This window comes from Cyclopterus lumpus, chromosome 9 (assembly GCF_009769545.1).
Source record: "Cyclopterus lumpus isolate fCycLum1 chromosome 9, fCycLum1.pri, whole genome shotgun sequence".
Lineage (NCBI taxonomy): Eukaryota > Metazoa > Chordata > Actinopteri > Perciformes > Cyclopteridae > Cyclopterus > Cyclopterus lumpus.
The window spans coordinates 19,703,543-19,717,887 of NC_046974.1; the positions used below are offsets into that span (position 1 = coordinate 19,703,543).

Below are 14,345 nucleotides of genomic sequence, written 5' to 3' on the forward strand. Positions count from 1 at the left end.
CTTCCCCTTGACGCCCACACCCTCCATACAGGCCGAGTTCAATATCAAAATCAAATTTCACACTAGGTTTTAACGGCCGACACAGGCACACACACACACACACACACACACGCAAAAAGACACACAAATACAAACCCAAATGCAGCAATGCAAGTGTATATATATTATGGAGTAGCAGCTACTAAATGTAGGACATATTTAACCAATAAAGGGATGAAGACTAAAATGACACACCCACAAGTTCCCTTCCACCCCCTTATTGATAGGTCATATACACACTTTAAGAAGGTATACATTGAGGTGAACACAAAACACACACACACAGATGGAAAGGAGTTCATGCATGTCTGTGGACTAAAGTCTTGATTTCCTCAAAGGCTTAGTTTGTGATTGTTTCTTAAATCCTTTAAAGCTGATTTAACCTCACGTTGACCAAGAAAGACCAATTGCCACTAACCTTCCACTGTGCACGAATGTTTTATGTAAGTATCATATGTTGATGCAGGGGATTACTGTATGGTTGCCTGAGTAAACCGGGTGCAATAAATGGAGAGAGAGTGAGAATATAGATGCACATTGCAGCTATAGTTTCCTGTAGAACCGAGACTAATATCACAAGTCAAATGGATGGAGAGCGACTTGTAACTGTTGATTCTGCATCCATATGCCGGCACTTCAATGACAACTTCAACGACTGTATCTGTAACCGGCAACTCCTTATCATTTCAGTCAAAACTGCAGCAGAGGGGTCGATTACACCACTCAAAATAAATCACAGAAATCACTCGGCAGGAATGCGTGTTTATATAACACCATTAACAGTCACCTTGCTTTTGTTTATGAATCCGTTACGATAAGCAGAACAAAGAGCCGCAACTGCGCCTTATGTATTTCATAGCTTGTGACAACTTTCAAGCAAAGCGCTTCGGCTTTTTATGTATTCACTTCTGAGATTGCCTCTCCTCTTATCTCAGGCCTCCTTCTTCTTCTTCCTCCGCCCCGCATCTAAACCAGAATCACAGATGACTGTCTGTGAACTCCCCGCTAACAACTTCCTTTGCCTTCTGCCCGTACTTTGCAGAACACTGTCAAGTCATAATGTTTTTTTTCTCTTTTATTTTTTTCTCTATCCACCTGTCAGTAGTGGAAGAGTAGGAATAGGAAGAGGGGTGAAGGTGAGGTGATGAATTCTTTCGCAGACAATGTAATCATAGAAAGTACTTATGGCTGCTAATTGCGTGGGAGTAAAAAGCTCAAAGGTCGCTTGGTGCGTTTCGTCGATGCCACGCCTCTCTGCAACGAACTCCCCGGCAGTAATCCTCCAAACATGGCACGCAACCTTTTCCAGCAGAATTAACATTTCTGCTATCAAAAAGGCTTCAGAATAAAAGACGGTCACACAGAGGGATAAGGTGGAAGATAATGAAAAGTGGGGATGTGGGGGGGAGGGTAGAAGGAAAAAAGATATCAGTATTCAACACATGCACATTTAAAAGATGATTAAATTTAGCCGAGTACAAGCAGATTAAGTGCTAACAGTGACGGAGGACTCTGTAGGAGCAGTCCTCCACTCAGATCCGTTTCACTATAACGGATGTCAAAAGGCGCCATTCACTTTAAACGCTTGTTTGACCTCTTTGATAAAATAAAACAGCTATATTTTATCATGTCATCCCACTTTGAAAGAAAAATGGAAAAGTAAAAGGTGAAGACAATCAGTTCGAGGCAGGTATGACTTGTGCATCTAAGGTGTCCCCAAGGTGTCCCCTAAGGTGTCCCCAAGGTGTCCCTAAGGTGTCCCCAAGGTGTCCCCAAGGTGTCCCTAAGGTGTCCCTAAGGTGTCCCCTAAGGTGTCCCTAAGGTGTCCTAAGGTGTCCCCAAGGTGTCCCTAAGGTGTCCCCAAGGTGACTCCACGGTCCAGTTAACACGATGCTACAGGAGCCTTTCAACCCAAACCCAAGTGGTTGTTTCTAATCTAATATCCCTCCTACATTTGACTATTTCTGCAGCATCCGTCTGTTGCCCGTTCTCAGCCACATTTGCTCCTTCATAGTAGCGTTACAAATGACAGCCCGGTTTTAAAATAGCCACTCCAATGCACTGTGACAGCCTGCTGCAGCACTTCTTTTGAGTGAACGAGGTACGTGGAGTTGTGCCCCATTAACTGCTTTGAAATGTGGATAGAAAACTGGGCTGGATGATTTATGAAAATTAAATGATTTTCATACATCTGGAAGATATGATCGAATGTGAAAAAATGATGAAATATTAGATTATTTCAGGAATCAAGACCGACAGCAGTTTCCAAGCAGCCGGTAGAGTAAAACGCTCACATCGTGCGTGTCTGCAAACTATTAATCAACATTTAAAGATGCTTCAACATGTGCGTGTTTCCGAGTTTCATATTTCCATTTCTAGACACATGTATGAACGTTGTATAAGTTTAACCGCTCGTGATGAATCTGCCAGGAATCTCGGAGTGACGCTCGACAGTCAACTCTCCCTGACTGCCAACATTACCGCAATAACACGCTCCTGTAGGTACATGCTGTACAACATCAGGAGAATACGACCTCTTCTCACTCAGAAGGCGGAACAGGTTCTGGTCCAGGTTCTGGTCCAGGCTCTGGTCATCTCACGGCTAGACTATTGCAACTCCCTCCTGGCAGGTCTACCTGTTAATGTCATTCGACCTCTACAGCTCATCCAGAATGCAGCTGCTCGACTGGTCTTCAACCTCCCAAAATTTACCCACACTACTCCGCTCCTCTGCGACCTTCACTGGTTACCGGTGGCCGCCTGCATCCGCTTCAAAACATTGGTACTTGCGTACCGTGCTGCGAACAGATCGGGTCCGGTCTACATCCAGGACATGGTCAAACCTCACACACGAGCTCGTTCACTTCGCTCGGCTTCTGCCAATCGGCTCGTAGCTCCTTCACTTCGAGCTAAACACTCAACAAAGTCACGACTGTTTGCTGTGCTGGCTCCTCATTGGTGGAACGAGCTCCCCATTGACATCAGGACAGCAGAAAGTCTCTACATCTTCCGTCGCAAACTAAAAACACATCTTTTTAGACTATACCTTGAATAAGGAAGGTGGAGCCGTAGTAGCACTCTAGTAGCACTTAAATGTCCCTTACCGATAGCACTTTGTTGTTTAGCACTTTAGTAGCACTTAAATGGCACTTACGGATAGTATTCTGTAGTTTAACGTTATTGAAGAAATTGTACTTGCTTGATTCTTGTTGTTCTGAGTTTGGACTCATGGTTTAATGCACTTATTGTAAGTCGCTTTGGATAAAAGCGTCAGCTAAATGACATGTAATATAATGTAATGTGATGCTTTTGACGTTTAAAAAAAAAACTACTTGGCTAGGTTTACTAAAAGATCGTGTTTTGGGGTTTATATAAATGCGCTACTTTAGCCCCGATGTTTGACTCGTCCACCCTCCCTCTCGGACTTCTGCGGCATCTCATTAAACGTATTTGTGATACGTCAAATACAAACGTAATCAAAAATTCTGCTTTTTTTTTTTGCATGAAAACCTACTTTTTAGGTGCCCGGACTGACCTTTGACCCCACATCCCAAGTCATGGACTTGGTGTGGACATGAGATATGAGCACTTAAACCAAAACGTAGTGTTTCATCTGCATGTTTTTTTGGGGGTGAAGGTATTCCGTATTCCACAAGAAAAAAAGACCTAAAATAGAAATATATACATATATATATGCTTCTCTTTCTTATCCCTTTTATCATCTTGAGACTAATCTTGGTCCCCTACAGAAAGTCCCAGCCTCCAGGATATCGGATGCGCAGGATAAAGCTCATAACTCCCAAACTAAAAAGACTAACAGATCTATGAAAGGAACATGATGCAAAACAGGGTGCCGCGCGGAAACCTGCATGTCATAAACATAATCCACCACCGTGCTCGAAACACAATGACGAGGGCTTACATGCATTCGGAATTTGCAAAGAAATTATGACAGAGCAAACAGATTCAAGCGTAACGACATCCTGTGTGACATGTACTGTATATTAAACAGGCAGCCCACAGAACCATAATATCAGAAGCAAATGCTGTCACTGATGAAATCCTTTGCTCAACTTGTAAATCCCCTATAATGCGAAATTGAAACCACGAGCCATCAGGTAATCCAACAAGGTGTCTGCACCTCCAGGGCGCTCATAAATCTCTTGTTGAGGATTCCTCCGACGTTGTTGGAGTCTGGCAACTGACAAGCGAGAGCTAGCTGCATCAAACCTTTTATTTATTTTTAAGTGCTGCTCACTTCACGGTTACCATGCTGTTTCTGATATTAAAAAGGGGGTGTGACTATGTGAGCCTAGTCTTCACTTTGAATGACTTCCTCCTTTCAAGCTGCAGTAAATAGACTGTTAATATAATGCACAAGTCCTACTATAGTATTAGTGTCATTGGCTTTGTAGTTGTGCATGCATGATGTTCATATGCAACCTTCTATTCTTTTTCTCTGATAGAGGGGGGGGGAAAGAAAAATAAGGCCAGCTTTGCCATCCAATATTAATCAGCCACCAGCAGGGAGAGACAGAGATTGAGCGCGATAAGAGAGTGAAGGGGAGAGTTGTAGAAAGGGAGGATGTGGTGAGGCGTATGTTTGTGTGGGTGATGATTTTACACTCCACTCACTCAGCTCTCTAAATCACACACTCTCCAGTCACAGGTACTTGAGTGGACCACGTAACCATGCTGTCAAACACCTGTCAAGAGGCTGACAGCGGGATTATCACGAGCCATATAAAAACAAACTAAAAAATAAAAAATAACACCATTGTCGGGTGAACTGAGGACAATCCCGTGTCGGGCTCCAGTGAGAGTCGCTAATTACGAACCAACACGTAGACATGAATAATGAACTGCAGATTAAAGCCGTGTTTTGACTGCCTCCCTTACTTGTGACATGGAGCTGTGCCAGCAAAGTCTTTCAGCAACAGCTGCGGCTAAACCGCTGTTTTCTACACGGGGTGGACACAATACCACCTCTGCAGTATAATTCAAGCCAGCGGCAGATATTACTAATATATCTTTGCTAAGCATACAATGTTCACCTCCAGTGGAGGCTTTGTCTGATAGGTATTGGTTCAACGTTAAGGGTAAGGTGTTCTAGCGACTGTGTGCGTTTCTCTGAGAGGATAAACAAAATGCTCAAGGGAAATTTCCCAGTTGGTGTGAGCACGGGCAGGGAATATTGCCGTTGAGATGCAACTAAGCCGACGATGTCTGTATCAAAACACAGAAATTTGCATTTGCAAACAGATCTTGTTTAAATGTGTTTTTCCTCCCCCCCCCCATTTCTGCCACTGCATGTATGATAATTCTCATACATGTATGGGCCTGCCTGTGCTTCTGCAAATGTGTTTTCCTCATTGAGACAACGCTGTCGTATTGACCGGGTTGACTGACATTAAGTTGCTGCTGCACTTGATTCCACCTGTGTTGTGTAAAGCTGGAGCTGCACAGACCAGATAGTAGAGGGGGGGGGAGGGGAACTGCAATTCACCTCAAATTGTTCAGTATTTATTTAATTCAAGTACCCTTTTCTTAATCCATCTCTTTACTAATAGCACTGCAGTCTAAAATTGCAAACACGTACATACATAGACTCCACACCCCTTTTTGGCTACCGCTTATCAATGATTCCTTTTAGGGGTAAGACATTTTAGGGGATTAGGCCAGATTTACTTTAAGATAATTTATCTTCCGGAATTCCATCCGTTTGCACCATCATGTCAGGGACAATATGATAACACTGATTGCCTGAAACATCTAAATATTAAATATTGAAAGTTGTCCACCTTCTCCAAATACTTGTGTGAAGACTGACTACTTTGTCAATATCTAATTCTGTGGAGCGACAGCTGTGCGACAGGTGTCAATACCGTGCATTGACATTAGGACAAGAGACGAGGAACGCCGTGCTCACAGCAGAGGTCTCCTCAGGCGCTCGAAGACAACCCAGAAAATTTGCTTTCTCAGTTTGAAAGAAGAAGAAAAAAGACCCACTGTGCGGCAGAAGAAAGGGACAGATCATTGGTTTCTGCTCGGGAACATAACAGTTTAAATCAGTAAGACGGAAACAATCAACACCATAGGTCACCAGGACCCTTTACAGATGATCAATGAAGTGGTCAATTCCATACATCACCTGTGTCCAGTTCCAGGAAAACCTATGCATATAGATCCAAAGACACTCTAAAAAGGTGCAATGCAATACCAGCCGAATCTAAAACTATTATACTTCCAGATTGAGAAAAGACTTTTAGTGAATGCAACAGTAAATAATGTCGTCTAAACACACACACGGCTTCACAAGATATTTGCCTAAATGATATGATGTGTGTAGAGGACGTGTGCCAGCTCTTTCACAGACAGAAAATCAGGAAAGCACCAGGCCTCCTGTCTGACAGTCTGCGGTGGCCAGCTGCCCCCCCCCCCTCCAATCATCCCACAGATCCTAAACGGATCACTGGAGCTGTGTGAAGTCCCAACCTGCTTCAAATGCTCCACTACCATCCCAATCTCCAATAAACCCTGCGTCTCAGATTTAAAGGACGACAGGCTCGTCGCCCTGACGTCGAAGATCATCAAATCTTTTGTAGACCCACCTGGTGGACCCCTGCAGTTTGACTACCGGGCAACACCTAAACGCTGCATGGACATACGCAAAGGATCCTGTGTATGGACATCAGCATTCACCCCCCCACCCCCCATCTCCTGGGGCCGCAAGTGGACTTCTAACATGTATATTAGACACCATCACGAGGGCCAGCAGAGGATGCACCTCCTGTGTGGGCTCAGGAAGTTAAATCTGCCTCAGGAGCTCACTTCAGTCATAATCCCCGTCCCCTTCTCTGCACATCCATCCCTGTGTGGTTTGGACCAGCCAACAAACAGGACAGGAACAGACTACGACAAAATCACTGGTGCTCCATCCAGGACTTAAACACCTAGAGTCAGGAAACATCACTGCAAACCCTTCAGACTCGAGACACAACCTGTTTCCTCACAACTTCTCCCCTGTGGGAGGTGCTACAGAACTCTGTGCGCTAAAACAAACGGTAAAAGGACCTGCACTTGTAAAGCGCTTTTCTAGTCTTCCGACCACTCAAAGCGCTTCAACACTACTTGTCGTCATCATACACTGATGGGAGGAGCTACCATGCAAGGGGCCATCTGCTCATCAGGACTAACTGACATTCAAACCCCAGACAAACAGTTAACATCAGTCATAGACTGTCAATAACCCTCTAATACACAAATATCCACTGCTATTTACAGATTTGTATCTGTTTTTAATACATATCTGTCACTGTCAATATACATTTTGATATAGTTCTCGATACTCTGTGTTACAGACTTATTTGAGTTGGAACTCAACTAAGAGTTGACACTTGATGATGATAAATAGGGAGTAATCTCATTGGGTAACTGGTCTACACTTTTATGAGCAGGCGGGAGACGAAACAGTCTACATTAATACCAGTGGAACACAGAGTGCCCACCGGTCTTATTAGTATCGGCTGCACGCAGCATAATCAATACTGTAATACTCTGAGAAGTAGATGCAGAGGGCGACTCCATTTTCTGTGTTCCCATCTCTGCTCTCCTACAGAGTATGACATTTTATTTTCCTTGTATAAGCTCTCATCACCCAGTGATTTTATTTTTCATCAAATATTAATTAGCATTCACTTACGCTGCTGCCTGTGCCTGGTACAAAGAACAAGTTGTGTGCAGCTTTTTTTCCCCCACTCGCAACGATGGTAATATATGAAAGCATTTACTGCTTCCGTTAGGCATTTGGATGAGTGTCAAATACTTGCTAAAGAGCCCCCGAGGACTTCAAATGTACAGGCCTGATAGAATTAAAGTATGGTAGCACTATGATTATCAGATTAATCGGCCAAATTGTTTCTTAGTCAGTCAATTAAACTTCTCTTCTATAAGATGACGGTAAATAGTGTCAACGCCTTTTTAAAGTTTCCTAGAGCCTGAGGTGATGCTATCAAACTGCTGGTTTTGTCCGACCAACACTCGACTCCTTTGTTACATTTTGATGTGACGACATAATTCTAGCCTTTTAATTAACGTTAAGAAAATGGCTGGCTTTGTCTGTCAACACATGTCTCTCTCTCTCACACACACACGCACACACCAGTGCTCTTTGTATAGAGTGACAGTGGGTGTTTTAAAGCCATTGTTAGTCGCCTCCACACAACTCTCACCTGCTCTACGAAACTCATTAATCAGTGGACCAAAGTGTGACACTTTTTAATCAGTGGAATTTTCACATCCGATGGGCGAGACGAGACGTTGCACACGTCGAGCTCGAATAGCTGCGATGCCCAAAAGACACGCTGTCCGGGCCACGTGCAGTAATGATCGCACATGCTCGGGAGTTCGGGGAGGCCGCAGCCGGCAGACAAGAGCCGACACTTCTAATCAGAATCAATACACAGAGGCACGTGGGCACTCGCCCACACCGAGAGTTTCCTGCCATCGCAGCACTCAAAAGCCCTCAAACAATCAGAGTGACAGGTAACTGTCAAAGCAAAAGGTAAGGAGGGACTCAAAGGACACTTCAAGGAAGAGCTTTTATACGGGTATGATCTGTGAGGCGTTTTACCCATCTACGTTTTAAGTCGGGATCAAACGAGAATGGCCTGTGAGTCGGGTGACTTTGAGAGTGTTGAGGGTCACCGTGGGTGAACTTGCTGATGCAACTCATTGACCAGCGGCCGAGGAGACAGACGTTGCCATGGATGTCAGAAGAAAAGAGGTCTGCAGGTAACAAAACCCGCGCAATAGCCTTTCTATAGCTCACCAGTAAACACGGTATATCCCGACTGTTTTAATCCATGCAAAAGGTTAGGCGTAACATCAACACATTTGGGACACAGCCAGGCCAGCAGTGTTCCTCTTTGTGAAGTCTTTATGTTAAGCTAAGCTACGCTAACCGGCTCCAGCGTCATATTTATCGTACATGAGTGGTATCAATCTTCTCATCTAACTTTTGGAAGGAAAGTGAATCTGTGTACAATTCCTTTTAATGCTTGCCTAAATGTTTTTTTGCCAGCTATATAGAAAGTTTGTTAATGTTCCATTCAATTATCCAAACTGCTTATCCTATTTAGGGTCGCTGGAGCCGATCCCAGCAGGGTTTATCACAGGGCACATACACAGACCACCATTCACACTCACGCCTACGTCTCCAATTAACCTAAGCTGCATGTCTTTGGACTGTGGGAGGAAGCCGGAGAACCCGGAGGAACCCACGCTGCCACGGGGAGAACGTGCAAACTCCACACAGAAGGACCGCCCACCCGATCGTGGATTGAACCCCCACCACTCTTGCTGTGAGGGTGACAGTGCTAGCTCAATTTATTAATGTCTAGTTATTTATTACTGGCTGCTGTCGTTGGAATTAATTAAGATATTCATTTATTGTATACACAGTGCCGAAATATTACAGGGTCAAACATTATGACATAGCGTACCCTTTTTTTTTTTGCAGTGGGGGGAGGAGGGGGGGGGGGGGGGAGGGAGCATTGACGGGTGCATAAATAAGTGAATGAGGAACACGGCGCTTTGAAGTGGGGAACTCAACCAACGACGAATGCAAATCATAGATTAGAGGTAATCCTCCTGCTCTCCTGTCATGCTTCCCACAGGATAATTAACACAATGCATCGATAGTCCACCTGCGGCTCTTATCTGTCTCTAAAGGGCTACACTGGTAGTACGTGCAATAGGAGTGAGGATGAGTCCCTTGGATTATTGAGGTTGGGGAGAAAAGCAGAAGCATGGTGGAAGTGAAGAATCCTTAATCGTTTCTTTGCACTCCATAAGCCACTTGAGTGAACGGTTGCCTGAAGTTAATTTATTCTCGAGCACTTAAGACAAACGGGTCGATGCTGTCCACTGCCACCTTTGTTTTCTTGTACCTGCGCGGTCTGCGGACAAACTTTGAGTTGTCAGTTTGAGACAAAGTATTTGCTTTGTGGTGCCAGCATTAACCTAAATGCTATGTAACAATAAAAATAAACAAAGTCCCCCACTAATTTATTACTGCAACATTTGCTGACTGCTGCAGCGTTTACAGAATTCCCAAAAAGCAATACAATGTACGGAGAAAGCAATATTCTGCTTTGAAAACATTTTTTTGTTGAACACATTACTCTCTCTAGTTGCTTATGTTATTATGAAAAGAAGGTCCCTTAAATAAACATACTCCAAAGAAGAGTAGAGCGGATAATGTACTCTTTGAACCAGTAGCAAGGATCAGGTGTTTGCCGGTGCATGGATCATTAAATAAGTAACAGAAATACACAGTATAATATTTTGGCTGATTATTGCATTTTATTAAATGCTTTGGAAAAAGCAAAACTGAATATTTCTCATCAAAGCATAACCAACTTGATTGCCCAGAAACATCCCTCTACTGTACTTTGCGGTACGCTCTATACTTCATAATTGCGGTCTTTAAAAGAAAGAAAGAAATCCGAGCACAGGAATCATCTTTTGTTTAACGAGTCAAGAAATTAACAGAATAATAAGAAAACTCTTGTTATAAGGATAGATAAGGCTGAAAGCGTAAGGCCGTAATTCTGACTGCTACTCAACTCCATCAGTGTCAGAGGAGCGAGAGTCAGGATTATCTCTCTCCCAGGGAGCTTGACCAACCTGATGAAAAAATAAAACTACATTAATCCATAAATCCCAGAAGAAAAGACTATAAAAATCTAAATCTCGTTAAGAGTTTCAAATTATAACAATAGATATATTTCTTTAAAACCCAATTTCAGATCTTGCATGAAACATGTCCACCTGCCACTACAAGCTCCTGGAAAAAAACAGTTTTAGCAACGCCTCTACTAAAATGTCATCAACGATTGTTCAAATCAGAAGGAAGAGAAATCCAGCAGTGGAGCAGCACAGCGACGTAATGTACGTTGACTTATAAAGCCACAGCGGCTCACAATAGGACTTCTTTAACAGCCAATGAGATGCTGTTTGAAATTAAGTGTTTTTTAAAGACACAACCTAATTGGCATGTTACGTTTTCAGTTATTCAGTATTGTGTACGAGTAAGCACTGAGACATGAAATATGGCAACGGGTCAAGGTCGGGGTGGAATTTGAACGACCGCGCTGCTGTGAGGCTTTTCTAGACCTGTGCTCGAGTACAAGCGTGTGAGAAGATGTGCCACTGAGAAACAGATCACAGGTGAAACAGTTTTTGGTTATTAAAGTGCTCCAACACACAGCATCAGTTAGCAGCAGTATGTATATACAAAGAAATGTGGTTCAGCACTCTTACAAATCAACCATTTAAAAATCACCCATTTTACAGTCCAAACTAAATTCCCTCAAACCCGCCTCGAAATGAAAGTAAAAGTTCTCAGTAGTTACTTCAACTTGACCTCTGCTTATGAAAACGTTTTCTTTTTTTTCTTTTTTTTTTTTTAATTGAAGAGAAATTAACACAAAGTAAAAACTAAATAAAAAGGTAAAATATCATCCTGCATAATCTCATCCATACTTTACATAGATAAAAAAATTACATTTCTTTTTTCTCTCTCTTCTCTTCAAGAATAGATTCTGTACACACGTCTTTAGGTCCTTTAGTTACACTTTATCCACATTTCTGCTACAATTTGTACGTTTCTTCGTAGAAAATAGTCCGAGCATCCCGCTCTGGCACCGGCAGGTGATTATTTCCGGTCTACTCCTCAAACCCCCAAATGTTTGTTTCCATCCATCGTATATTCTACCCATTCCAACTCAAAACCACCGAAATTGAAGAAAACTACAGACCAACTGAGTGGAAGCTCTGGTGTGGTGATGTTTCAGTGTGGGTGGAGGTACTTTGACATTTTCCAAGTAGCCACATAGGCCCCACCTTGATAAAAAAGGATGTAAAGGGACACGGCGTGTTAGCTGAGGACATTGGACAAGGCTAGGTCTGAATATAGATAAGGCAAAAGCCTGGATAGAGGTCAGGAATTAGTCCACACGCAGTACATTTTTGAAAATTGAGGGGTGGGTGGGTGTTCGTGAAACGTAGAAAAGGATTCTAGATGTGATTCAGAGGCCTTTGAGGAACTCCTGGAGCTGCCTGACAAGCTCTGTGTCCACGGTCTCCATCAGGACCCCGAAGCTCTGGTCCCCCATCATGGCCTGCTGCGCCTTCAGCTTCTCATACACAAACTGCTGGAGAGACACGCTGTGCACCGGGTCCTCCAGGGCCAACTGTAGTGGGACAAAGAAAAAGGACAAGTTAATTAGGACACTGCCGGACGGAGTGCGTTCAAGTAACATGTTGGGTTAAATACCAATAGAAGTCAATTCGGACGTTTTGTCAAGAATCTAAATATAAACACATTTCAAGCAACATCACGTCTTGAAAGACAAATGCTGCACATTTTCTTTTGACCGTCTCCTCCTCCTCTCCTGAGTAAATACACAGAGGTTGAATATTTCGGCAGCAATTAAGGGTTGGATTCTTCTTGGCTATAGTAGCACATCTGGATTTGGGGATTTCCTTTCGTCTCTCATGCTTTTGTTGCAGATTTGCTCTGTAAAGGGATTCAAATCTGGTTTGGGCCGGGTCAGTGGGGGCTTCCAGGTTTGATTTTGCGGGGGATAATAGCTCGGTGGCGCTCTCCCTAGCACGCTTCACAGTCTGGATAAGGGCTTTGCTCACTTTGCATGGCAGCTGGAGAGTGATTCTCGTCTCAATCTGGGACAGACTCTTGGCCTCAGGCTGTCAAGTTTGGACAGTGTGGAGTTGTTTTTGTTTGTTCTGCCACTGATTGTCATCCCAGTAAGATCTCATATTTAATACTGGTGGGTTAACTGGCATGAGGGTGAGACGGTACTGACACCATCTTTGGGTGATGTGCTGGTGTGGAAGCACCTCGTGGTCTAGGAATGGACAAAGTGTTGAGATGTAAAATGTAGCGGCTGGAGCACAAACCTCGAGCTAGAGAAAATTATTCAGTATTTGCAGCCGCTGACAACCATTTTACGCAGAAGACAGATCTGAAACATAATCCCTGACAATGGAGTAAAAAAAAAAAGAAGAAAAACCAAGAGGATATGATGGTTTCACGATAGCCGACACGTCGCTGTGGGCCGAAGCAAGGGCCGAGGAAAACAACCACGGAAAGGTTCAAACGCCTGCAAGTACATTAGAGGGGCGCCCCGTGAACGTCGTTAAACAATCAAAACACAAATCGGTTTACTTTAAAAAGGTAATTAAAAAAGTGATGATTTGATTTTTGAACAATGTAAATGGTGCTCGCTGTACTAGGCGTCTTGAACCTTTAAGTGCTCTTAAAGTGATATTTGTGTCATACACGTGTGTGTATTAGTGCTCCTGAAGTTTCATGCTGACTCTCACTTGCTTTTATTTCCCAGCAGGATTAATTAATTATTACGCAATTACGTGACGCTGCTTGACCCTCCTCCTCCAGTCGTTTGAGAGCAAACACCCTTTGTGACTTAATCTTTATAATCTAGCATACGCACACTTGACATTTGGGCAAGCTTGTGCACTCTTACTCACAAATACTGTAATGGCAACTCTTGGTGTCTGGCCAACCACTGGGGGGAATACTTGTCATGCTAATTAGTTTCTTTGTCATTACGGTGCAATCAAACTAGTGTAGAGTGGCTCTTGGAGAGTGGCTTAATGGAACTGCTGTCATCTAACCTGCATAATTACATTCAGCACAAGGACCTGCAGGATGTGTGTGTGTGTGTGTGTGTGTGTGTGTGTGTGTAGAGGCCTGTATCCTGACAGTTGGTGTGTGTTTGTGTGGAACCAAAGCGCCAACAACTGATGTGAGTGAGCCAAAAGAAAAAAAAGGTTTTGATAGTATTTCTTTATCACTATGATTCTCTTTAATATCTAATCCGACACAGAAAAACACAAATCCACATCTGCATGAGTCCCAATAAATATCAGAGGTAAGTTCCTGTTTAGTGGTGAAACATGCAATTACAAGTCGGCTGTAAGTACGGTGTGCAAAGACTCAGCCGAAGTATTAAAACAAAGGCGTAAAATAAATGTGTGTGGATGTGCACTTCCAAGAGTGTTTGAAGATGGTGTGTAGATTGAAAAGGATAATGATGACTAAATAACTATGCAAGATGAATATGCAACAGATGAAGAGAGTGTTAAACTGAGACAGCAGAGTGTAAACAGGATGCATGTCAGTTTACATGAGCTTAAAAAGGCAGAATGTTTAGATAGCTGACAACCGAGCGCCAGGATGAAGAGCAATATACGAAGGT

General features: G+C 43.3%; 1 protein-coding gene across 1 annotated transcript in view; it reads right to left on the reverse strand.

Moving 5' to 3' along the window:
• Positions 1–11,658: 11,658 nt before the first annotated feature.
• ipo11 (importin 11) overlaps positions 11,659–14,345 on the reverse strand; it is a 100,017-nt gene continuing 97,330 nt past the window's right edge. The window contains exon 30 of the mRNA XM_034541826.1: positions 11,659–12,296. Coding sequence (XP_034397717.1) covers positions 12,132–12,296 — 165 coding nt within the window. The 3' untranslated portion in view covers positions 11,659–12,131. The remainder of the gene's footprint in view (positions 12,297–14,345) is intronic.